The sequence below is a fragment of the Panulirus ornatus genome, chromosome 39 (genome assembly GCF_036320965.1).
Source record: "Panulirus ornatus isolate Po-2019 chromosome 39, ASM3632096v1, whole genome shotgun sequence".
Classification (NCBI taxonomy): Eukaryota; Metazoa; Arthropoda; class Malacostraca; order Decapoda; family Palinuridae; genus Panulirus; species Panulirus ornatus.
Window position 1 is genome coordinate 10,340,204 of NC_092262.1, and position 27,102 is coordinate 10,367,305.

General features: G+C 39.8%; 2 protein-coding genes and 1 long non-coding RNA gene across 4 annotated transcripts in view; 1 reads left to right on the plus strand and 2 right to left on the minus strand.

Annotated features, from left to right (window-relative positions):
• LOC139761123 (tetraspanin-2A-like) lies at positions 1-20,522 on the plus strand. 2 transcript variants are annotated; one of them, XM_071685051.1, is made up of 6 exons: positions 1-401; positions 3,239-3,436; positions 8,211-8,390; positions 9,757-9,834; positions 10,205-10,312; positions 16,818-20,522. In XM_071685051.1, exons 1-6 carry the CDS (start codon positions 315-317, stop codon positions 16,881-16,883), a joined length of 717 nt encoding a protein of 238 aa, XP_071541152.1. In that variant the 5' UTR covers positions 1-314; the 3' UTR covers positions 16,884-20,522. The 2 variants fall into 2 exon arrangements, with proteins under 2 accessions (XP_071541152.1, XP_071541150.1); XM_071685049.1 differs by lacking the exon at positions 3,239-3,436 and adding an exon at positions 3,517-3,714 and having other exon boundaries at positions 3-401.
• On the minus strand, positions 5,606-8,204 carry LOC139761124 (uncharacterized). The gene is made up of 2 exons (XR_011715461.1): positions 7,756-8,204; positions 5,606-7,703 (listed from the first exon to the last, which is right to left on the minus strand). It is a non-coding gene; the product is annotated as an uncharacterized lncRNA (long non-coding RNA).
• Positions 19,099-27,102, minus strand: part of LOC139761122 (probable E3 ubiquitin-protein ligase HERC1) — a 121,771-nt gene continuing 113,767 nt past the window's right edge. The window contains 1 exon segment of the mRNA XM_071685048.1: positions 19,099-26,072. Coding sequence (XP_071541149.1) covers positions 25,866-26,072 — 207 coding nt within the window. The 3' untranslated portion in view covers positions 19,099-25,865.

Below are 27,102 nucleotides of genomic sequence, written 5' to 3' on the forward strand. Positions count from 1 at the left end.
GGGGAAATGTGTGCTTCAGTCACCTCTCCACCCTAGTGCGCACCGGCTGCTGCTGCGTATTACCGCCGAAAGTACGGGATTTTAGAGGCGTATTACCGCCGAAAATACGCGACTTGGCGCGCACAGTTTCGTCTGGCCCTTTTGTGTTCGAGAAGAGTGGATTTACGAGCGGAGCGCATCGGAGTGTTGGCTCTCTTTCGTCCTAGCGAGGAACACTTCGCTTCTGCACGGGGTTGGGAGGCCGAGCGGAGGTGTGGTGTTGAGGGCCAGTCGTTCCCCTGGGAAGAGGTTGGTCGTGCACAGCCAAGTTCGTCATGGCGTATGGGAAGGGACACGGGAGGATGGAGGAACATCTGGAACTCCTCCAGTACCTCATCTACATCTTCAACACCGTCTTCTTCGTAAGTAGCAACCGGTGGGCGGTGGCAGGGGCGTCTGGTGGGCGATGGTGGGCAGTCTGGTGGTGGGCTGTTATTGAGTCTTATCCACGATCCTCGGCTGTACGTGGTGGGTCGCCACGCACCCCCGACGACCGTACGTAGTCTTCGTCAGGAAGCCCCCTTCCCTCTCCCTCCTGCAGGAGGAGGAGGAGGAGGACTTGGGGACCTGCCAACACTGGGAAAGGGACCTGGAGACTGTACCAGTAGGGAGAGGCCCTTGGGACCGTGTCTATTCAGGGTGGGAGGACCTGGGTACCGGAGGAACCTGCCTCCAACGAGAGGATCCTTGGGACCTTGTTTGCAAATAGGGGGACCTGAGGAGCACAGGACCTCACCTGCAGGAGAAGGGAAACCAAGAAACTCTACTGGGTGGGGACTGCGGGACCCAGCCTGCAGGAAAGGGGGACTTCTGCTTGCAAGATGGAGCAAACTGGGCGAGCCCTCCTCCCCCCAGCTCAGCTCACAAAGCCCCAGAAAACGAGCAGTTAGCCTCGAACGTGATTGGGCGTGTTCCTCCAGTAACCGACCCCCAGAAAAAAAAAAAAGTTGAGGGATTTGTGTGAGGAACAAAATGACCGGACCGTAAACGGATGGAAGTAGGGAGCCACAGTGGGAAAGTCTTGTGTCGAGACGTTGGATGTAGTAAGACAGACGTAGTGACGTAGAACATTTGAGTGTCGTGAAATATGAGCGACGAGACCTGATGGCGAACACAGGCGACTGTAAGAAAGACTTGAAGGCTGGAAATGATCTTTGTAGGCAAGTCTTTTTTGGGGTCCTTATATCATCTGTTTGTAACTGGTTTGAAATGACCCGTGGCCTCGTGGGAGGAATGACCCTGCTGAACCAAAACAACCTTGACCACTTCAGTGCTGAGCTGTTCTCGTCAAGGCTATATACTCCGTTGCCATCGACGGGCATTAGAATTAATCCCTTCCGATGGCCAGGGGCGCTGTGGGTTCGAAGCCAGGCGAGGATGACTCCAATCTGTCCAAGCCTCCATCAAAAGACACTGGGCAATACACCAACAGACATATGTACATGTCGCCTCACAGGATTGGGTGGTTCTTTCAATTTCCTGACATTTTCTTCGCCACCTCATTTGCAGTTGCCCTTCCAGTGGTGGTTGGTCACTCCGCTTATGCACTTGTGCACCGCTTCCAAGGCTTTCCTTTCTCGTTCGTCCAATCTTTATCATCTATTACTTCAGGTCTTTGCCTCTTGCTTGAGAGGCCATACTTGCTTGTGAGGATAAGTGCATTCACTGTCTGAAGATAGCGTGTAACGTTCGATAGATGACCGGCCATTTGCTGTCTGGAAACAGGACGATATATGTCCAAGAGGTTGATCTAACCCTAGCCATTAGGGGAAGAGACGAGTATGTCTGGGACCCTGGCTGCTAGAGAAACAAGCATGCCCTGAAGAGAGAGAGAGAGAGAGAGAGAGAGAGAGAGAGAGAGAGAGAGAGAGAGAGAGAGAGAGAGTAATGAAAGTGTGTGTGTGATTACTGTTTGTGTGTGACAAGATGAGAGCTTAACACTCGTGTTACCCCGTCTCTTAACCTTGTATAAAACGCTATATATGTATGTACCATGACTTTACTCCTGTCTATGTAGGCATGCACGCTCACCCAAAGAATGGTATCTGTTTTTTTTGTGTGTGTGACAGAATTTAGTGGACCAGGATGTTGAAACCAATCTACCATGACTATGATAACATATCTTATCACTGTTAACGGTCTTGGACGAGCTGCACATAGCGTATCCACACACATGGTCCTCACTTATCATCAGCCAATGTTGTGAGGTCATTTCTCCTAAATGATACAACCAGCTGACGAATCCAGGATTGGGTACTGCCCATTGCATCATGGTTTCCTTGTTAGATCTGTGATAAGAAACATATCAAAACATTTTCATTTGTCGACGTAAAGTCGTCGACATGCCTCACGTATTAAGGCGACAGAAAGGATAGATTAGGTTTGGAAGACGCGATTGGTGGGTGGGTTTAGGTTATGATGACTTTAAGGGAATATGGGACGTAAGAGATGGGCTATTTATCAATTCGTCATCACAGATCTGTAATAGTATCATGAATCCAATTGCCAACGGGAGTATAACCCGCAGGTTTAGCCTTCAGTTTTGGTTAGATGACCTGAACTATATTTCTGAAGATTTGTATTGTCATCTGATACTTATGAAAACACATGAAAATTCTTTCTTAAAACGAACGACATAGTGTAAGAGCTGAGCGAGACTTTAGTTTCCAGCCATGGGGGGTCGTATCTTGGCACGGATCACTTGGCATGAAGGAACAGTAGGGCTACTGGCTCAGCCGAAAACCTTTCCAGGAGCTCCAAGTCCCTGTGTGTACCAAACCTTGACACATACATTACCTCATGTAAAGGAAAGCGACCTTATTTGCCCGTCATCCGACTTCCCACAGGTCTAGGCCAAACAGGTTTGTGGGTACCTGTGTAGCCTAGGCTGGTACCTGTGTAGCCTAGGCTGGTATACACACTTACTACACAGGCTTGGGGTCCTACCGTTGACATGACACGTTCATATCACCTTGATTCAACTCTCCTCTTCTCCTACAGGTTGCTGAAGGATCCACAGTATACAAAGTGTTCTTGCCTAGGCAGGACCGTGTTTTTGGTAATGCTCTATGTCTTTTTCCTCCATTGTTTTGCTCTTAATACATCAAGTGTGGTTCATCAGGAAGGTATTATCAGGAAGGCCCATGATGGTAATATGGCCCATGGGAGTTACAAAATCATTTCTTGTTAACTTTTCCAGTGTGCCGGAGCGGCTATTTTTGCCGTTGCCATGTGGATCCGGTTTTCTGAAGATATGAACGATTACGTGGCGGGACTGGGCATGTACCATTACTGGAACGGACCCATTGTCATCATGACTGGGGCAGCTGCTGTCATGCTGTCCGCCTTCCTTGCCTGCTGTGGTGCCTACTTCAGGAATAAACTTATGTTACTGATTGTACGTTTACCTTGTAGACTTCACGTTAAAATTCCCCCTCACTTAACATTTTTTTCCCCTCCCGCTTTTTTTAATTTTAGTGCGTAGGTGCAGCTGTCTTCGCCCTCGGCCTTTGGATTCGCTTCGACAAAGACATGGACGAGTATGTGAACAGCCTGGGGATGTACCATTATTGGACGAGCACCACCATCATAATGACGGGAGCTACGCTGGTCATGATCACGTCCTTCCTCGGCTGCTGTGGGGCATTCTGCAAGAACCCATGCTTGATCGTATCCGTGAGTAAGGATATTCGGGCCAACGATTCTCGTAGACATCCATCTGGGCTGTGGCCAAAGGGTGGCGGGTGTAAAGGCGGTTGTCAAGTGACTTGACAACAATAACTTGTCCTATGGTATATATTCTGGGGTCTGAGAACTATAGATGTTGAGAGCAGGGGTTTTCAAATGGGGTTCCACGGAAACCTATAAGGTGTCTGAGGGAAAAAAGTGATGGGGAATCCATAAGGATTTTGTGAAAGACAAGGGTGTGTGTGTGTGTTCCGTGGCTTCATAATGTTTGAAAACCTCTGGTTTTAGCTAGGTATGTTGTTACTTTGATAAACACTGTTGATCCTTCAAGAGAAGTATTTTAGTTTGCAACGTGTCTCATATTCACTGTCGAACACTTTTCAATAACATCAAATCCGTACTGTAAGTAGATTCAGGTCTTTGTAACCTAGTGACAATCCTTAGGCATAAACACTCTTACTATATTTACGCCTCTACAAATCCTTTACTTTCTACTCATAAATTTTCATTGCAGAAAACACAGATATTTTTTGGGCACAGATGCGCAAGCCTCACAAACACAGGGTGGTTGATCAAGATTATTGTACTCTATTATGGAAGTCAAGAGGTAGAGATAATGGATGAGAGGAAGGAGGTAGTGAATGGGTCTAAGTACTTCAAGTACGATTGAAATATAAAGACGCTAAAAAGATAAGTCAGAACCATAGACCCAGAGCGAGTGGCTTCACATCAGATGCTCTTCCAGGCCAGCTAGGCTCCAGGTTGGCCTGGATTCATGGCTTTATCATAGAAAAAAAAAAATAACTAATTAGGCTTCACGGCGGCAGATGACGCTGGGAAAGTAAAAAACATATGGAGGCTGCAAATCTTACACCAGACGAACCATTCGTATGGAGGCTGGAAATCTGGAAATCTTACACCAGACGAACCATTCGTATGGAGGCTGGAAATCTTACACCAGACGAACCATTCGTAGCCGAATTATCTCCAAAAGCGACATTGAACTTTGGTGAAGGTTTTGTGGTTATGTGTCTTGAGAAAGAGGAAGACCTATATGGGTGGAAAGTTGAGGGAGGAGAGATATACCCCGAGGTCAGAAAACCCACAATGGCGTACGCGATCGAATGTGGAAGATGGAACGAAGTGAAGTGGTCATATATATGTAGAAATAAATGCTAATAATAATGATATAATGATAATGATGATAATAGTAATAATGATAATGACAATGATAATAGTAATAATAATAATAATAATAATAATAATAATAATAATCATAATAATGATAATAATAATAATAATAATGATAATAATAATAATAATGATTAATAATCCATAATTGATACAACCACCCACATCAGCACCTCTGCACCAGTCTTAGCTATTGACTTCACCAGCCCCTCCTTGTAACCATGGTCCTTCCCTGACCACACTAGCACCCCCATCTAACCACATCAACCCCCCGTGTGGCCCAAGATGGACCACACCAGCACATACCTGTAGCAGTCTTTCTCAGTTATACTCTCACAAATCGCTTCATTAACGCGTTTTCTTGCGCACATAACACTTTTTAACCCCCCTACCCTTCTTTCGCCTTAAGCAAGATAGTACGACCTTTGAGCATGAAGGTATGACCCTTGAACACAATACATTGTGGCCTGATTGACCTGACCCTCATGGTTTACGTCAAAGCTAGGCTGTCATCTCCAAGCTCGTACCGATGTCTTCAAAGGTCATATTTTCATGCTCAAAGGTCGCCTCGTCTTGCATAAGGGGTGGTAAAGTTATGCTCAGGATGTTAAAGTCATCGTAAGATCCTTATTTCGTTATCTTGATTACCTCTGCTGTAGTTTTGCACCGATTTTAGTAAAGTTTCTTGACGCCAAATGTACATAGGAAGTTGGTCGCCTATAATACACTTGTTAAATGCAAGTTAATATAGTTATTTTTCCAGTTTTCCTGTAGTTAATGATCGACCGTAGAAGTGTTAATTAGTTCATGTAGTTGAAATGTAGCAGTTTTGGTAATGCCATGTAGTTGAAATGTAGCAGTTTTGTTAACTTCATGTAGTTTTGATTCATCGCCTGTACCATTGTTGTTAACCCCAGCAAGTTCGCTGTCCGTGGTACTGTTAACCCAGTAGTCTAAGTTCATCGTCTGTGTTATTTTGTTCATCCCATGTAGTCCAAGTTCAGTAAGTGTAGCACTCTGTTGATCACAAATACCTCAAGTTGAGCGACTTGAGTATTTTGTTAACTCTTTGTAGTTTAAGTTGACTGATTGTAGTTAGTATTAACCCGACATTAACTAGCTTAAGTTCACTGATTGTGGCACTTTGTTCACCCCAAGCAGCTGTAGTTCATCGACTTGAGTATTTGAGTTATTTTGTTAACCCTAAGTACCTACCATAAGATTGTGGCATTGTGTTAACCCCAAGTAGTCTAAGTTCAACGACTGTAGTATTTTAACCCTAAGTAGATTAAGTTCATGGACTTGGGTTTTTGTTAACTCTAACTTAAGTTCACTGATTGTGGTACTGTGTTAACCCCAAACACCTTTGGTTCATCGGCTTGAGTATTTTGTTAACCCTAAGTACCTTAAGTCCATAGATTAAGGTGTTCTGTTAACCCCCGAGTAGTCTAAGTTCAACAACTGTAGTATTCTAACCCCAGGAAGATTAAGTTCATGGACTTGAGTATTTTGTTAACTCCCGAGCAGTCTAAGTTTACCGATTGTAGTATTTTGTTAATCCCAAGTACCTTAAGTTCATCGGCTTGAGTCTTTTGTTAACCCTAAATACAATCGGTTCACAGATTGTGGTATTTTGTAAACCCCATATAGTTAAGTTCAACAACTGTAGTATATTAGTTCCTAGGTAGATTAGGTTCACTAACGAGTATTTTGTTAACTCCAAATTGTCTTAAGTTCATCGTCTGTAGTATTTTGTTAACCTTAAGTAACTTAAGTTCATCCCCTGTGATCCCGTTGTTAATGATAAGTAGATTAAGTTAATCCATTGAAGTATTTTGTCAAACCTACTTTAAAGTTCATCAGTTGTAGTATTTTGTTAACCCCACATCGACTGGAGTATTTTGTTAACCCTAAGTAACTTAAGTTTATCGATTAAAGTATTTTGTTAAACCCAAGCAGATTAAGTTTATCGAATTTAGTATTTTGTTAACTCCAAGTAGCTTAGGGACATCGACTGGAGTATTTTGTTAACCTTTAGTACCCTAAGTTTATCGATTATATAGTATTTTGTTAAACGTTTACACATAGATCAAGTTCGAGTGGTGAGCTGTTGTTCAGTCATAGTATTCATGTAAACTCATGGAATTCGTCGACTTTAGTATTTTGGTTAATCCCATTTAGTTTTTTAAGGTCACTGACCATCGTACTTATATCCATTCGAGTTTAGTTTACTGACTTCAGTCCCCTTTAGATCCTACTAAATCAAATGATTCCACTGATCAGTACTTTCGTGAACTCTTAAAAGTTTATAAATTATGTCCTTTAGTACAGATGAAGTTTGAAGAAGGAAATTGTCCATTAAAGATATATGTATTATATATAACTTAAGGTGTTAAAGTGTTAACTCACTAAAGATATATGTATTATATATAACTTTAGGTGTTAAAGTGTTAACGTGAATTATATATATGACTTCCATGTTGGTAGACGTTGTGCTTATAGTTTATATATATATATATATATATATACATTCTTCCTTGACCTGTATATTAATAGCATCTGTGTTATGTGAAATGATTTCATTGTATGACCGTAAGGCTGAAGGCATGTAGGTCTACAGCATATATTCCTTTGTATGTGATTATAATATTAGTTTTGTGGTGGATAAACTAGATTTACCAAGTTGTGTATGTTTCTGTGATTATTATGACATAATTTTTTTGGTATTGACTTTTTTTTTGTCATATTATCTGATGTGATGTGTGATCTGTAAGCCTAGCTGTAACCTAGCATAGTTATTATTTGATGTGATGTGTGATCTGTAAGCCTAGCTGTAACCTAGCTTAGTCATTATGATTTTAGTCATTTGATGATTAATTATTAAGATGTAGGATTTCTTTTCTCAACTAAAGTGATTTTAAAGAAGTATTGGCCATAGTCTTTGATTATCATTCTAAAAGATAGTTTATTACATTTAATTGAATCTTTTTCTTGAAAAGTAGATTTGATTGCTTATTCACCAATGGTAGAAAAGACATGTATGAATTAGATACATTTCAGTGCTTATTCTCAGAGTAGATTTGAATGCTTATCCTGTAATAGTAAAAATATAAGATTTATCACGTGAATGTTTGCGTTCTGATTAAGAAGAAAAATAGCTTGTAATGAAAGATAAGCATATAGTAAAAAAAAAGATAAAGTCTAGCTTTATTACCCATGGACGTTGCTTTCAAAATAAGATATTTTAATGGCGTCCTTTCTGTCCCCTCTTTGGTCCTGGGTCCCCACTCCAGTATATGGCCATGACAGTCGTCACCTTCCTGCTCCTGCTGGGTGGCTCGGCTTACGTGCTGGACAACGGGCTGGAAGACACTCGGATCTACCCCTGGATCCAGGAGAAAATGAGGCAGCTCATCTACAGGTACCAGTGGGACACGTCAGCCAGGAGGAGTGTCGACATCATCCAAGAATATGTAAGTGTTAAATGTCTCTTCCCACAAGAGACATTTCTTTTCTTCTTCTTCGTGGACCACGATTCTTCCATGTCTCTTCCCACAAGAGACATTTCCTCTTCGTGGACCACGATTCTTCCATGTCTCTTCCCACAAGAGACATTTCTTTTTTTCTTCGTGGACTACGATTCTTCCATGTCTCTTCCTACAAGAGACATTATTTTTTTCTTCGTGGACCACGATTCTTCCATGTCTCTTCCTACAAGAGACATTTCTTTTTTTCTTCGTGGACTACGATTCTTCCATGTCTCTTCCTACAAGAGACATTATTTTTTTCATCGTGGACCACGATTCTTCCATGTCTCTTCCTACAAGAGACATTTCTTTTTTTCTTCGTGGACCACGATTCTTCCATGTCTCTTCCCACAAGAGACATTATTTTTTTTTCTTCGTGGACCACGATTCTTCCATGTCTCTTCCTACAAGAGACATTATTTTTTTCTTCTTCGTGGACCACGATTCTTCCATGTCTTTCCACGAGAGACATTTCTATTCTTCTTCGAGGACCACGATTCTTCCATGTCTCTCCCCACAAGACATTTCTTTTTTTTTTCTTCGTGGACCACATTCCTTCCATGTCTCTTCCCACAAAAGAGACATTTCTTTTCTTCTTCGTGGACCACGATTCTTCCATGTCCCTTCCCAAAAGAGACATTTCTTTTCTTCTTCGTGGACCACATTCCTTCCATTTTATCTTCAGTTTTCTTAGTGTGTCACAGTCAGTTGGAAGGAAAGCTCGGTTTTCCTCAGTTGCTCATTATTGTCCTTAATTGTCTTTCCAACAGCGACCATCCTAAACTCTAGCCTGGAAGGGTTAGGTCAAAGGTCATTGGTGCTTAAGGTGTAGTCCAGATGTGTCGGTCAGATGAGAGGGATGAATGAAATTATGAAATTGTGTTTATCCTGGGTGTGATGAAGATGCGTTTGTTGAATGAAGACATTATGACATTCTCTACCGAATATTAGCGTTTCTAGCCTTTCAGTATATATTTGTATGTGAGAGATTCACATAGTGATATGTAGTCAGTAATGTGTACCTATTTTTCATGATTTGACCCAGAGTTCTATGGTTTCGGAAGTGCAAATACAGATGAATCATAGATCAAGTGTCGAAGATGTAATTTGAAAAAAAAATATTGAAACCAATTCATTGTTATTAAACTTAATGTTCAGTTTCTTTTTAAACTATTCTACATCGTGGTTCACAGTTATTACTTGTTGATTTTTGAGATGACTGATCTGTTTCAGTTCCTTATTTTCATTACTTTGAAATAGAGATATGTGGGCTATTGCTGGTGTCCCTAATGTTGAGTGTTGTGTGCTCTAGGTTGGCTGCTGTGGTGGGTACAGCGCTGATGACTTCACCAACATACACCTGCCCATTCCCGACACCTGCCGCGACCAGGTGAGTCCCACACCTGACACTAGCAGGTGAGTTTCACATCTGTCATCATCACCAGGTGAGCCCCACCCACAGACACACACACACACACACACACACACACACACACACACACACACACACACACACACACACACACACACACACACACACACACACACACACACACACACACACACACACACACACACACACATTTGCTATCAATTGGGGTGCCCTGGTTACATGTGGGTTGAGGGTGGGGGGGGGTTCACACCTGTCCCTGAGGCACCTAGTTCTCTTGCCCTCCCTCCTTGTAGTTTGTCTTCCCTGGTCACTATGGTATATCCTCCTGGTACCACGTGCTGTGACCTGGGTGTTCTCTCGTCCACAGGTGACAGGTAACCAGTATGGGGACTCGTGCGCCGAGATCTTCTCGCAATACCTGGAGGTCCGGACTGGCTGGATCAGTGGCCTCGCTCTCAGCCTCTGCTTTTTCCAGGTCAGTCCACACACCCGGCAGACTCCTACCCAGTCCCAATCCTCAAGCTCCCCTCCAATCTCTAGGCACTAATCCAATCCCTCCATTCTCCTTCAGTCTTTGCACGCTCACATCGAGTCTCATCCACTCGTCTAATCTTCATGTAATCCTTCAATCCCTGAGCAATCATCCAATCTTCAGGCATTCCTCAAATCCTCCTTCCCGGTCCCAGTCCTCAAATCCCCCTCCAATCTCTAGGCACTAATCCAATCCCTCCATTCTCCTTCAGTCTTTGCACACGCTCACATCGAGTCTCATCCACTCGTCCAATCTTCATGTAATCCTTCAATCCCTGAGCAATCATCCAATCTTCAGGCATTCCTATAATCCTCACGCACGCCTGCACATGCAGGAGGGTGTGAGGCGTGCGTGGGATGGAGCGAATTGGGGCAGTATTACATAGAAAACGATGTGATGTCACTGGGCTGTTCCAGTGTATATGAAGAGGTTAAAAGAGACCACGGAAAGGTTTGTGGTTCCGTTATTATCCTCTTCAAAGGTGTATCAGTATAGAAGGAGCGAGGTTGGTGAGTTTGGCAGGTAAATCGTTGTCTTCCTACAGCCATAACGAAACCTCATAACGTCTGTGGTTGGAATAGTATTTAAATGGAATCCCCTCCCGCCAACCCCCCCTAGTTGAGATCACCCACCACAACAGAAATGGGATATTTTTCATCGCCAAGCCGAATTTGTATGGCTTACTGGAGAAAAATATTGCAGGATTTGACGCATAGATTTATTTAGAACGAAGACTTTAGTCGGAGACAAGGGTAGAATGCCCTTTCAAAGGAATCCAAACTGCAACACATCCCTGTATCTCTACGAAGCTGTGATAGTTGAAGAGTGGACATATCTACCCAAACATTTATTACCAACGATTACGATAGATGGACAGCCCATGGCGCCAGAAAATCCCGCCATTTTTGAAAAGCCCGCCTCACACCTGTGAATAATCTTTTTGTAAGGTGAACTTTTTTCTGAGTTTTTAGGCTTTACTGATTCATAAAGTAATTCCACATGTTACATTTTATGTAAGTATTTATTATCATTATTATCTATCGTGAGATATGATTAAATGAGGTAGTTTGATATGATTTGCTAAAGCGCTTATACCCATTGATGTTTATAGTTTTGAATTTTGTAAAGTGTGAAGTTCGTCTGTGTTACGTTTGAGCTTCTATTATCATTCTTAGGTAAGTTATACATGGCATATTATCCTGTGATATTCATAAGCATGTTATGTATTCCTTTATATGCATATTGACGCCTGAAACTTGAAAAGGTTGCCTACTTTTTAGACGTACTGAGACCTGTCGCCTTGATCGCCAGACTGATATGTGAGTAACCCATTTGACTTGTTTATATTGTGATTTCATTGTGATATTTGACTATTGTGCTGTATATTTCCCATTTATGCTGATATAGGCTATACAATGAGCTGTTATACTATTTTTTTTTTGTTGTTGTTGTGTATGATTCCCAGAATGTTTTGTTTTCTTATAGCACCAATGGCGTGTTGAAAGAAAAGAATAAAACTGATGCAGAAATCAAGTCAATTTCAGCAGCATCTGAGACTGGGAGTGAGTGTAAGGACTTCGATGACCCTGAGTTTCAAGCCACCACTACAAGGACAATTTGGCCGTGACACGTAAAAGCTTGAATTCCTACTTCCTTCCTCCTGACCCACTTCCTTCCTCCTGACCCATTTCCTTCATCTTGGCCCATTTCCTTCATCATGACCTATTCCCGTCACCCTGACCCACTTCTTTCTTCCTGACCCATTTCCTTCATCCTGACCCACTTCCTTCTTCCTGACCCACTTCCATCCTGACCCACTTCCTTCTTCCTGACCCATTTCCTTCATCCTAACCCACTTCCTTCTTCCTGACCCATTTCCTTCATCCTGACCCACTTCCTGCTTCCTGACCCATTTCCTTCACCTTGACCCACTTCCTTCTTCCTGACCCATTTCCTTCATCCTAACCCATTTCCTTCATCCTGACCCACTTCCTTCTTCCTGACTCATTTCCTTCATCGTGACCCATTCCCATCACCCACCTCAGTCAGGCAAATGGTATAAGATTGCTTATGTTTCTGGCCAGAACCACCAAGCATAAAAGACTTCATTCTAAGTTTCATTAGACACCATAGTTGAACATGGATATGAGAACTTAGATTCGTCATTGTTTCACTGTTTTTTTTAGTTTATGGTCATGTTTCTAAACTAGCAAATATATTAGACAAATGGTCAGAAAAACCGAGACAGTTCTGCCTAGATTTAGATATTCTAAGTGGCTAGATGATGAATGCAAAGCTATTCAAGCTTTTCTCGGCATGGAGAATGGTGCACAAGCCAATACTTTTCATATTTCAAGGATTCCTATTGGCTTAACTGGAACTAAAGGTAATAAAGTATGTCACTGCATTGAATGATGATTACTGAAAGCATATGCAGTGCCTAAGTGTAATGTAATAAAGGCTGTGACTGATGGGAATAATTTAACATGGACCAGTGGGTACCAGATTTTATATACAGAAGCCACTATTTCTGTATTAGATATAGATGTATATTGTTCAGAATGTATATGATATTAGGTTTTATATTTTCATCATCATGATTTACTCTGATGTAGTAGCTTTAAGAATAAGATCATGGCAAAATAGCTTTTATTTTCCTTTCAAATTTTGTCACTTTGTAAGAATATCGTTCACGTCATGCATATATCTTTTGACCATAATGATTTTTTTGTTTCATAACTTGATTGGGTGAACAGTTTTCATATATTTTGTACATTATTAGATGTAAAACAATTTTTCTTAACCCTGAATGTATTTCAAGATTTCTCAGTGCCAGGTGTAGTAAATATATCTCCTTGGAACAATGAAAAAATTATATGAAATATGAAATGGATAATATAATTTTTTTGTGGATTTTTCATAAATTTTGGCAACCAGCCAGAAATTTAGATATGCAGTAAGAGGGTTACTAAGTTCTGCATATGAAAACAGTGGCAAGTCATCCATCGGGATGTTGGCAAAGAGTGACTTTACATCAAAACATATTTGCTTATTGTTAGAATTGGTATGTATGTTGTTAATTTATTAATTAGATCCTCACTATTGTGTTTGATTGGAAATTGTACCATCTGAAGGTTTCAACAAAGCCACATATTTACAGCCTAATTTAGGGCCACTGATACAATAATCTAGCAAGGCCAATAATTAAATCAGTTGGGTCTGTTAAATATAAACTCAACATGGCTTTTTACTTTATTGGATCCTGATGATCTCGAAAGTAAATTGAACAACATACGTGTATACTTCAAGTGAGTTTTGACATGAATTCACCCTTAAATAATGTTACAGTGGATGATGTGACATGATGGAGTTTTTGTCAAAAGAACTTGGTAAGCACTTTCTACCCTTGTGTTTGATGACAGCCACTGAAGTAATTAAGCTTTGCATCAAGGACTGCAAAGTTGTTTTCAGTAGAGTGCCACCTTCAGCAATTCAGCATGGCGATGGGAAATCCCCTTTCTGTTGTGTTGAGTAATCTTTTCATGGAATTCTTTGGAGTGAAATTTCTTCCCAGTGTCTCACCCACTAGGGCTGAATAGAGTCGTTGTTTAGATATGACTGTGGGTTTACTTATGAGAGGGACTTTAGGTTTGCTGGAGATAATGGGAGGTTATGTAGGAAGAAACTGAAGAGGGTTAGAAGCTGAACTATACCTTAGGGACCTTCATTGTAGAAGTTAAGTGTTTTAGAAGTGACGGCATCCCTCTAAAATTGGCCAACCACTTTTCGTCATTGTGGAGGTTGGTGTCGACTATCTTTTGTGTAAGGATGAGTTGAGCGACAGTGTTAAATGCTTTGCTGATGTCTGCTTCCAGAAGTACTGTGCATGAGGGGAGGCTGTGTTTAGTTGAAACTGTTTAGAATATGTTGAGGTCTACGCATACCATTGTAGTGGACTAGTTGCATGGATGGGTGGTAAGACTAATTATTCATCAGGTGGCCCTACCCCCCTTCAAAAGACGTAAGAGAGTTGGTAATTTAGGTTTAGGCCTAAACAGGGTTATTAAGGTCATCAGTGTCATGTTATGAAACCTACTGAAAAATTTGAACACCTTTTTCAGGTACCTGAGCTCAAGATACTTCTAAAACCATACATGCTTTCACTTTGTGTATGGTCCCTCAGCAGGTGTAGAGTAGGAATTTATATTGCACACCTTAGTTTCAAGGTTTTCAAAGCTGTGTTTTAAGCCAACTTTTGAAATAGGATGAAGTTAACTTTAGGACAGTACCATACTTCAGTTGATCATGTGACCCAAGGTTTTAAGGAGATAAACAGAAAAAAAAAGGGAGGCTGAGCAGTGTATTTCTTAGAAAACTGTAATTGTATATGATTTTTTTTACTTATCACTGATCATTAATACTAATTGCTATAATATGATTTTTTTTATTAGAAGCTCCATGATTAAAGGGGCATATATAACCAATGTGTGGTGTGAGGTGGTTTGATCGAGTAAGTAACGTAAGGGTAAGAGAGATGTGTGGAAATAAAAAGAGCGTGGTTGAGAGAGCAGAAGAGGGTGTTTTGAAATGGTTTGGGCACATGGAGAGAATGAGTGAGGAAAGATTGACCAAGAGGATATATGTGTCGGAGGTGGAGGGAACGAGGAGAAGAGGGAGACCAAATTGGAGGTGGAAAGATGGAGTGAAAAAGATTTTGTGTGATCGGGGCCTGAACATGCAGGAGGGTGAAAGGAGGGCAAGGAATAGAGTGAATTGGAGCGATGTGGTATACCGGGGTTGATGTGCTGTCAGTGGATTGAATCAGGGCATGTGAAGCGTCTGGGGTAAACCATGGAAAGCTGTGTAGGTATGTATATTTGCGTGTGTGGACGTATGTATATACATGTGTATGGGGGTGGGTTGGGCCATTTCTTTCGTCTGTTTCCTTGCGCTACCTCGCAAACGCGGGAGACAGCGACAAAGCAAAAAAAAAGAAATAAAATATATGGTGTAGGAGGCAAGTTGTTAGAAGCAGTGAAAAGTTTTTATCGAGGATGTAAGGCATTTGTACGTGTAGGAAGAGAGGAAAGTGATTGGTTCTCAGTGAATGTAGGTTTGTGGCAGGGGTGTGTGATGTCTCCATGGTTGTTTAATTTGTTTATGGATGGGGTTGTTAGGGAGGTGAATGCAAGAGTTTTGGAAAGAGGGGCAAGTATGAAGTCTGTTGGGGATGAGAGAGCTTGGGAAGTGAGTCAGTTGTTGTTCGCTGATGATACAGCGCTGGTGGCTGATTCATGTGAGAAACTGCAGAAGCTGGTGACTGAGTTTGGTAAAGTGTGTGAAAGAAGAAGGTTAAGAGTAAATGTGAATAAGAGCAAGGTTATTAGGTACAGTAGGGTTGAGGGTCAAGTCAATTGGGAGGTGAGTTTGAAATGGAGAAAAACTGGAGAAAGTGAAGTGTTTTAGATATCTGGGAGTGGATCTGTCAGCAGATGGAACCATGGAAGCGGAAGTGGATCATAGGGTGGGGGAGGAGGCGAAAATTCTGGGAGCCTTGAAGAATGTGTGGAAGTCGAGAACATTATCTCGGAAAGCAAAAATGGGTATGTTTGAAGGAATAGTGGTTCCAACAATGTTGTATGGTTGCGAGGCGTGGGCTATGGATAGAGTTGTGCGCAGGAGGATGGATGTGCTGGAAATGAGATGTTTGAGGACAATGTGTGGTGTGAGGTGGTTTGATCGAGTAAGTAACGTAAGGGTAAGAGAGATGTGTGGAAATAAAAAGAGTGTGGTTGAGAGAGCAGAAGAGGGTATTTTGAAATGGTTTGGGCACATTTAGAGAATGAGTGAGGAAAGATTGACCAAGAGGGTATATGTGTCGGAGGTGGAGGGAACGAGGAGAAGAGGGAGACCAAATTGGAGGTGGAAAGATGGAGTGAAAAAGATTTTGTGTGATCGGGGCCTGAACATGCAGGAGGGTGAAAGGAGGGCAAGGAATAGAGTGAATTGGAGCGATGTGGTATACCGGGGTTGACGTGCTGTCAGTGGATTGAATCAAGGCATGTGAAGCGTCTGGGGTAAACCATGGAAAGCTGTGTAGGTATGTATATTTGCTGTGTGTGGACGTATGTATATACATGTGTATGGGGGTGGGTTGGGCCATTTCTTTCGTCTGTTTCCTTGCGCTACCTCGCAAACGCGGGAGACAGCGACGAAGCACAAAAAAAAAAAAAAAAAAATAAACCAATGTTATAAATGATGTAGATTAATCTTCTTCCTTTAACCATTTAATTTCTGAATTTAGTGGCTGCTTTATTTCTTAAGCATAATTGCACTGTCATTTGTGATATCCATGTTTCCAGGAGGAACTGGCAACCTCAGTCATCTTATACTATTTTCCCCAAGAACTAGTTTAGTGCAGCATTTACATTGTATTTTTCTTTTTCAGTGTTTTGCAATGATATTTGCTATCTGCATATGGCAAGCGGTCAGGGAACTAGAACCACCAAAGTAGAGAAAACTCAAGTTTTCAGTATGTGTCATCGGGAACTTTGGATGAGTACAGTATTGTTTTTAGCATGAAATCGTAGTCTGTTTAGTTGAATAGATAGTCTTGAATTATATATGCTGTAATGTGTTGTTAAAAGCATATACTCTTAAGCTTTTCCAGAATTGTATGGGTATGAGGTTTATCTACTCTTAAGCTTTTCCAAAATTGTATGGATATGAAGTTTATCTGAGAAATATTACCTCGAACAAATTAGAACGTTTTTCAAAACCATGTACGTTTATATGGAATTCAGAGAATTAATGTACGCTGTCCAGTCTATAATGACTTCACTTTATTATAAAGTGCATGGTATGGAAGATATAAAGAAAAGCTAAAGTTAACCCATCACTGAATCATATATCCTTGACTCGGTGAAATCTTTCTTAGTAATATAAATCTTTTTTATCATGTTTTTTAAAGATGTCATTTTTCTTGTTTATAATCAGTTGAATCAGTTTAATTCCTGTACATGTTTGATGTACTGTAGTAGCCTTAAAAGATTGTTATTTTTTACAATGTTAAAAGGTAAGATATAATTTATGACTTGTAATTTTCAGTGAAGGAAAAAGTAAAAATTTCATGAGGCTCATTTCTTGTGTGTCGGAACTATTTGAAGGTATTTAGATGCTTGCTTCCAAGACTATAAATTTATAAGAATATTTCTACCATTGGTACTAATGATTCCACTGTTACTCAGATGTTATTTCAGATGTATGAGTACCACCGAGGAAAAATGTTGAATACTTTGCTGTTTCCTTCACTGTTAGCTGTAGATCACTAGTAGTTGTTAAAAACTGTAGATCAGTTTCTCATTACATTAGGTTGAGAATGTAGTTTTGTAAGTTTATCTATTGAAAATAAAGTACAAGAAACTTACATCACACTATCAATTTACGGTTTGAAGTACTTAACATTTTATACCAAATAAAAGGCAAGTTAATATGGATATTGCAAGTCTTTTTATATTCATGTAAATGTAAAATCTTTCATGATACATTGGTATGCTTTGGCTATTGAAACTTTAGATACACCTTAATGTCTCAGCAGTTTCTAAACTGTATTATAAAATTTGCCAGATTATAGATATTAATTTTGGTATGGGGACGTGATAGCAGATTGATTTAACTTTAACTTTACCTGTGGAGCTTTCCCCCAAAAATATTAGTTGATGTAAGTTTTAAATATTATAGCTTTGTATTTATTGTAGTTAGTGAAAATATTTCCTTGTTTCTAAACCCCAAATGTAAGCTGGCAGTAATGATTACTTAGAAGATGAAGTGCTGGGAGTGACTTTTAACCTAGTTAAGGTTGAAGGTGAGTAACCACAAGTTTTATCTTAGGTTGAGGTTTCAGAGTAGGCAGATTTTGTAGTTCGTGCTTTGACATAGCTGGGCTGACTATGCGTAGAGGGTCTTTGAAATTTAGTGTAGGCTTGAGAGCATCAGGCACAGTGCTTGCTCGTTGAAGGGACAGGAGTTGCTGAAATAGGGTATACGCTGTACATTGGTGCTTCTCAGCACCGAGCAAAAAATAAATTGTGGCAGCATGAGGATGCTTGGGCAATGCCCAGAAAATAGTAACCGGTTCCACAAACTAGTAGACATATTTTTATGCTGTGGCAGGGGTGTGTGATATCACCATGGATGTTTGATTTGTTTATGGATGGGTGGTGAGGGAGGTAAATGCAAGAGTTGTGGAAAGAGTGGCAAGTATGCAGTCTGTAGGGCATGAGGAACCTTGGGAAGTGAGTCACTTGTGTTTTGTTGTTGATACAGCACTGGTGGCAGGGAGCGAGAAACTGCAGAAATTGGTGACTTGGTGAAAGAGTGAGTGAAAGGAGGAAGTGGAGAGTAAATGTGCAGAAAAGCAAGTTTATTAGGTTTAGCGGGGTTGAGGGTTAAGTTTGTTGGGTGTGAGTTTGAATGGAGAAAAATTGGAGGAAGTGAAATGTTCCAGATACCTGGGAGTGGACATGGCGGCAAATGGAACCATGGAAATGGAAGTGTCATAGGGTGGATGAGGGGGGAAAGGTTCTTGAAAGAGAGGGCAAAAATGGTTATTATGTTGGAAGGTATAGTAGTCCCAACAAGATCACAAGGATGCAAGGCTTGAGCTACAGATGAGGATGTGGGGACAAGGGTGGATAAGATGGAAATGAAATATTTGAGAACAATATGTGGTGGGAGGTGGCTTGATCAAGTAAATAATAAAAGGGTAAGGAAGGACTGTGGCAATAAAAAGGTTGCGGTTCAGAGAGCTGAAAAGGATGTGCTGAAATGGTTTGGACTTAGGGAGAGAATGAGTGAGGAAAGGTTAACAGAGAGGATATATGTGTCAGAAGTGGAGGGAACAAGAAGGGGTAGACCAAATTGGAGATGAAGGGATGGATTGAACAAATTTTGAGTGATTAGGACCTTAACATACAGGAGGGTGAAAGGCATACAAGGGATAGAGTGAATTAGAATGATGTGGTATACAGGGGTCAATGTGTTGTTCATGGACTGAACCAGGGCATGTAAAGCAGCCAGGGGAAGTCTTGGAAAGGTCTGTGGGTCCTGGTCGTGGATAGGAAGCTAAGGTTTCGATGTTTTAACAGCTAGAGAATGGATGTAAGCAAATGTGGCCTTTATTTTTTCCTAGCAGTACCTTAGAGTCCAGGAAACAGTGATTAGGCATGAAAAAATTGTGTAAATTGAATTAGAGGAAATTGAGTAATACACGTTTAAAAAAGGTTAAAATATCGAGTTAGGGGAAATTAACCTCAAGTAATATGTCTTCTGTTATAACAGACCTAAATTACACTATAATGTTTGTATTTATGTCCATTATCTTTTATGAATTGAATAGTATACTTAAATGTGAAGGTTTAATTTAGATATATCATTGCATACTGATAAGGGGAAAACATAGTCAACTGGTGTATCACATCCATTTTGTGAGGTTTTCTTATGTCAGAGTGTATTTAGTAACAAGGAAAATAACACAGTCATTTGGTGTATCACATCTATTTTTATCTAAATTGCATATAAAGAATTCATTGCCAGGTAAAAAAGATAAATCATATACACTTCAGTAGTACAGGAAATAAAATACATCTATAACAAGAAGGCAGAGGGAGATCAGGGAAAAGGCTGACATTTAGAAATTCTAATGTAATAAGCTCCAGCTATATTAGTTAACTTTAACTATGTAAGTTAACTTTAATGATAATGACTTTAAATAACTTCATATCAAAGATAAATTAGGTTTCTTTCATTTAAGGTTATGTGGGGAAATGTACACTTCCACTGTTCACTAAGGGTTGATTTGATGTCTTCAGTCAACGTGTTCATTCCTAAAAGCAGTAAATACCTTAGACTGGGAAATCTTTTAAGCCAGTCACTCTTGTAGCATTCAGTAGCATATCCGTGACTGGGTTTTATGCAGCCTGGTGCTCAAATCCTACATAAACATTTCTAAAATGCTAGAAAGTTATTTTGTTTTAAGATTTTGACTTCTCCAATGAAGCGTGGCCAAAATTCTTTTATCCCAGAAATATTTGAAGTATTATGCTTGGTTACTCTGAGTAAATTCATGTTGAAATAAACTTTTAACATTTTTCTGTTTGACTTGTATACATTTTTCCTACTTTTTAATAAGGATGCTGTTCAATTTATTTCAGTCATTTATCTTCATTATAAAGCCCCATTCTATATGACAAGTTGAAATGGTTAGGAATATGGAGAGATTGAATGAGGAAAGATTGACAAAGAGGATATATGTGCCAGAGGTGGAGGGAACAAGGAGAAGACCAAATTGAAGGTGGAAGGACAGAGTGAAAAAGATTTTGAGCAATTAGGGCCTGAACATACAGAAGGGTGAGAGGTATGCAAGGAATGGAGTGAATTGGAATGAAATGGTATACCGGGATTGACTTGCTGTCAATGGACTGAACCAGGGCATGTGAAATGTCTGGGGTAAACCATGGAAAGGTCTGTCGGGCCTGGATGTGGATAGGGAGCTGTGGTTTCGGTGCATTACACATGACTGCTAGAGACTGACTGTGAACGAATGTGGCCTCTTTTGTCTGTTTTCCTGTCGCTACCTCGCTGATAATAATAATAATGATATTTTTCGTAAATGAATGCTGTTTCCCATGTTAGCAAGATAGCACCAGGAACAGACAAAGAAAGATTGTATTCACTCACATCTGTTCTCTAGCCGTCAAGTGTAGTGCACCAAAACCACAGCCCCCTATCCACAACCAGGCCCCACAGGCCTTTCAGTGATATCCTCCAGATATTTCATATGCCCAGGTTCAATCCACTGACAGCACGTCTCCCTCTGTACATCACATTGCTCCAATTCTCTCTGTCCCATGCATACCTTTCACCCTCCTGTTTGTTCTGACTGCAAGCAATCAAAAGTTTTTTCACTCCCCCCACCTTTAGTTTGGTCACTGCCTTCTTCTTGTCCCCTCCACTTCTGACACACATATCCTATTTGTCACTCTCCTCACTCATTCTCTCCATATCTCCAAACCATTTCAGCACACCTCTTCAGCTCTCAAAAACACTCTACTTATTATCACACCTGTTTCTTTTCATTACTTATTCAGTCAAATTAACTTACACCAAATATTGTCCTCAAACATTTCATTTCTAACACTTCCTTACTTCTCTACAATCCTTATCTATAGCTCATGTCTTGCATCCATACAACGTTGTTGGGACTACTATATCTTCAAGCATACCTATTTGGGCCCTTCCAGATTGTGCCCTCTCTTTCCACAGATACCTGGACTTTCTCAAAACTTTCACCCTTTCACCCCCCCTATGACTTGCCTCTGCTTTTGTGGTTTCATATGCTACCTTGTTCATTCCCAGGTATCTTAAAGACTCCTATCTTCCACCCAAGTTTTCTCCATTCAACCTCACACTCCAACCAACCTGTCCCTTTGCCCTGCTAAACCTAATAACCTTGCTTTATTTCACATATACTCTCAACTTCCTCTTTTCACACACTCTCCCAAACTCAGACACCACCACCTAGTTTCTTGCTTGAATCTGCCACCTGCACCATGTAGTCAGCATACAACTAACTTTTCAAGACTGCATACTTGCCCCTGTCTCCAACACCCTTGCATTTACCTACTTTACCACCTCACCCACAAACAAGTTATAGAGCCATAACATCACACATCCCTGCCACAGACCCACCTTTACCCTCCCTTCTTCCAGCTTGCACACATACTTTACTTCTTGATGAAAATTCCTCGCTGCTTCTAATAGCTTTCCTCCCACACAGTATGTTTGTGACTGTACAAATGTCAAATGTCACAGACATTCTTCTCTTCTCAAAGTATTTCTCATGAGCATTTTTCAGAGCAACTACCTAATTCACTTATTCTACACCACTTCTGACACCACATTGTTCCTCCCTAATCCAATGCTTTGTGCATGCCGTCACCCTGTCAGTCACCACTCACCCATACAATTTACATGGTACACTACACAAACATTCACTCTTGGCCCCCCATTTGTATCTGTACTGGCATGGAAGCCAATTCTATCGTATTTCATGAATCTATAAAGGAAAAGTTATTATCATTAAACAATGATAGTATGAAGAAAATTATTTTGCCTTGGATGTATTGTTGGGGATACAATCTTGTTAAAGAATTTCTCACTCCAGAGGAGTCCACATTTCCCTGTTACTGGAAGTAGGTGCAGCCTTGGGCTGCAGGAGCTTCTGGAAAGATGCCCTGGGTAACACCAGCACTATATCTTAGATAGAAGTCCTGGGGTAATTATGTATAAATAAATAAATAAATAAACTATAAAACTTTTGAGTCATTTTTAAACAAATACAATAATAGGTAAAGAGGTCAATGTCAAGGAAGGAAATCTGTGTACACTAAACATTCTACATTACAAATATATATTCTCAGCCTGTGAGGATGGGGGTATGAAGCAAGAATCTGACATATTATGGATGATGTTGGGTGATGAGGTAATGATTAACCCATTCACTTTTTCATTGGCTCTACATGACAGTCAGTTTTCTACCCCATGTTAGTGCATCAGGTTGGTACTTAGTGTCCTTGCAGGACATGATGCCATCAGCTGCAAATAATTTACAGTATGCCCGAATGGAGTAAGGTATCAGAATACCTCAGTTTATCACAACCTCCAGTGTGTGAGGATGCATGTCTTGAAAGAGAAAAAAAGAAAATATTGAAAGATAATGGCTCTAATGATGACAAAACACCTCTGATACTACAGATAAGGATAGTGGTGATGATTCAGATGTCTAACAGCCCTATTCATCAAGTCATTATTAGTTTTTGTAAATGATGATGAGGAATTGTTTGGTTTACTGTGCTGTCTGTGGCTTTATCTACTATTTTAGACTCAAGACCTACATCCCAATACCAGAAGAGCATCTTGTTATAATTTCCAGAAAAGCGCCATGTATGAAAATAAGGACAACAAAAGTTGTGACCATCAGAATATACAGAAATTGACAACTTGATTGAATTACCTAAGGCTCATCTTGCAGTATTCCACCTTTTGGTGGCCTCTCAGTGACCAATGAGGGTACAACCAGCCTTCACAGTAAGGGTAGTCAGTTATATAACCTTGACCATCAGTTTCTTTCTCCGCAAAACTCATTTTTGATGAATGGCAAGCTTATCAGCAAGTACACATGAAACAAGTAAAATATTGAACTTGGCTTCACACACATGTGTTTACTCCCAAGAGCTGACTTCTTTTGTGCCCCCACCATTAGTCTGGACACACAATACCCAGCAAGCTGAAGTGTCACATGATTACTGTGTGGCTGTAGGCAACTCAAGGATGGGCCATTTTGATCAGTTTTTTTCCCTGTACCTCAAAGCTTTGGAACTCTCTACCTGCACTTTTTAAAAGACTGGTTTTCACTTCCTCAAAACCACTCACAGGATGAGCATGGTGTGCAGGATAAATTTGCCATGGATCCTGGCACAAATCAATCCAAAATTTTTTAATACTCTTCCTTGCTTTTTCTTTTTCTCTTTCCTTAACCTCTTTCTGCTTCAGTGAAGAACCAGCTTTAATGTAGACTTTAGTTCGTGACTGGAGCGTCCATCATAAAAAAAAGAAATGTGGTGTATTGGTATTTCATTTGAGTGTTTATAAAACTTTCATCACTTCGCATTAGTGATATTAGAATAATATATATCATTTTTATATTATTTTTATAAAGCAATAATTTATGACTAAATGCATGTAGAAAAGCAATGCGAGGCCAAAAAACACATCATTAATGAATTATTATTGCAAACATGTACATGCTAGAGGTTAGCACACATCTCAACGAACTCACTGCTTAATAGTGAAGTTATGATATTCATTATTGGAGTATCTAGTGTTATAGAACACTCATTCAATAACAAAAACTTAAGACCAAAATCAGTATCACAAATTGATGACTATTGTAAACATTTATGTGCTAGTTGTGGGACTGAGTGTGAAAATGTGTTGCTACATGGCACCTCACACAATTTCACGGGCTGCAGCATCTGAATCATGCATCACAAATGACGCAATATTTTCTCTTGCTTATTCATAGCATATTGATATTTTTGATATGCAGTGTATTTTCTCCTAAAATTTGAGAAATAACTCAACAAAGCCCATCGGAAATGCAGCTTTTATTACGACAGTGAATGGGTTAAAAGGAAGGGTTGGGAACTATGACTCTGTACATCACAGGTATTACATCATGAAAGCATGCACAGCTCAACCAATGGATGAAAGTGCCTTAAGCACATCAACAGAAAGTAGCATCCAGTGGTTTCTGTTTGTTAAGGGAACAATTACTTAGTTGCCTAATTCATTCATCGGATTTTTCTTTGACATTTTGCCATTTCCCGCATGAGCAAGGTAGCGAATAAAAACTGAGATACTGTAAGTTATTCTGAAGAAAATAAAAGCAGTTACAGTGCTATTAGTTTCTCAAGTCATGTCTCTTGTCAGATACCCTCAGTAAACTTTATTTTCTTATATGAATTAAAGGATTACATTCAGGAAACTCATTATATACAACAAGCAAAACTAGCATCAATAAAACCTTACAAGGAACTGCTAGGGAGAATTTTGATCACAATCACTGTGATTTTCTGCGCATTTTAATTACGTTTACACCTGTGAAAATTAGATAAATTCATATCATTATTGGGAATAGTATATGAGAAGCATAACACTTGACAACATATAGCTTGCTGAAGCTGCAGTGTTTCCTGAAAAAAGTACATGAATACAAACATTTCAGTGGAAAATAATGGATGAATACTGAAACATAACATTTCTGGTATGTCCCATTAATTTACCTTGAATTCCTGTAGTGCTGAATATACCCATTTGATGTTTACCATAAAATATTCAGTTAGAAGTTAGTCAACTTTGTTGTATTCTGTTGTTCCATTTTGCACCTTTCAAGCATTTTCAGTATCTACATTCAATGGCAATATTCATTTAAACATTATATAGTGAAGCATGTTATTCCCTAGCAAGTAATTTACAATTACATTCACAATTATTCAACAGAATTATTTATTTCATTAACACAGCTTATTACAAAAGTTTTAAACAATATATTAAACAACATGGATAAACATTAAAGAGGAAACTAAATAAATCTGACAGTTAAAGCAGTTAACAGATCAACAAGGAAAGAAATTATCATCTCACAATAAAGCTCGAGTTTTCTCTAGCCAGAATAGACTATTTAAGGCTGTGGAGAACATGACAATAGCAATCTTTATGTTCCTAGATTTTTGAGAGTTTTAATAAGTAAGCTCGAAAAATCCTCATTAACATCCTTAGGAAGAGTTGCAACATTGTCTCTATATGCTTCCTTTATGGACTGACGGAAATTTCACTCTCAAATCATGTTTGATTGTCTAGTGTCAAATATAGTAATTCAAAATTCATCATCATCAGAATGATGATTGGCATCCTGATTTCTTGCTAACATGTAGTTATCCATGTCAATTGAGCGGCAATTGTTGATAGCATATCGCAGCCTTTCAGCCATCACTTCCTGACTAGAATATGGTGGAAGTCTCAGTTGGAAGAAGCAAGTTTGAGCAGTGGGGAGTGAATCAATGGGTCGGTCTACACGCATTACCTGCAGAACAAGACAGTTAGTCTTGATTATGAACATATATTTTCAAGATCCACTTTTTTTTTCCTATTAATGATACTTGTTCCACTGAACATAAACACTAAAAGTATTTATGTAGTGTACTTAATTATATACACAGGCTGGAGTTTTAAAATATAGTATCACGCCTCTTGATACCACATTGTATTTTAAAAACTCGTTAATGCTCATTTGTGCTTTCTCAACATTTTGTGTCTGATGCATGCTACTTGTAGTAATGCTATATTTGACTGATTTGATTTCATGGAATTTGTAAAGCACTGGAACCTAATATTAATTCAGCACTGTAGAGGATGAAAAAGAATTCAAAAACTTAATACTATTTAAACAGAATTATACATGCTTCCTTTAACAGATATCTAAAAGTCAAGACTATTTACATATTTTGGTTTCCTTTAAAAAATTTGTCCATCTATCTAGATTAGTATTATTGTATGAAATTTCTACAGTAGTTACATTCCTTTCATTGCTAATAAGTGCCTATAAAAATACTGTTCAAAGATTCTGCTTGACAGTTTTTTTCAGTTTCTTCTTGTTCATTTAGTTTTGTAAGATAGATTTCTATTTTTATATTTATATCTCTGATGCAGGAGGGTGAAAGGCGTGCAAGGAATAGAGTGAATTGGAACGATGTGGTATACCGGGGTCGACGTGCTGTCAGTGGATTGAACCAGGGCATGTGAAGCGTCTGGGGTAAACCATGGAAAGTTCTGTGGGGCCTGGATGTGGAAAGGGAGCTGTGGTTTCGGTGCATTATTACATGACAGCTAGAGACTGAGTGTGAACGAATGGGGCCTTTGTTGTCTTTTCCTAGCACTACCTCACGCACATGAGGGGGGAGGGAGTTGTTATTTCATGTGTGGTGAGGTGGCGATGGGAATGAATAAAGGCAGACAGTATGAATTATGTACATGTGTATGTGTATATATGTATATGTCTGTGTGTGTGTGTATATATATATGTATACGTTGAGATGTATAGGTATGTATATTTG

Bases quoted from the DNA above. Each gene is read 5' to 3' on its own strand.
- LOC139761123 (XM_071685051.1), top strand. From the start codon at position 315: ATGGCGTATGGGAAGGGACACGGGAGGATGGAGGAACATCTGGAACTC. The intron at 402-3,238 runs GTAAGTAGCAAC...TAACTTTTCCAG, and splicing joins TCTTCAACACCGTCTTCTTC to TGTGCCGGAGCGGCTATTTT. The intron at 3,437-8,210 runs GTACGTTTACCT...TCCCCACTCCAG, and splicing joins ATAAACTTATGTTACTGATT to TATATGGCCATGACAGTCGT.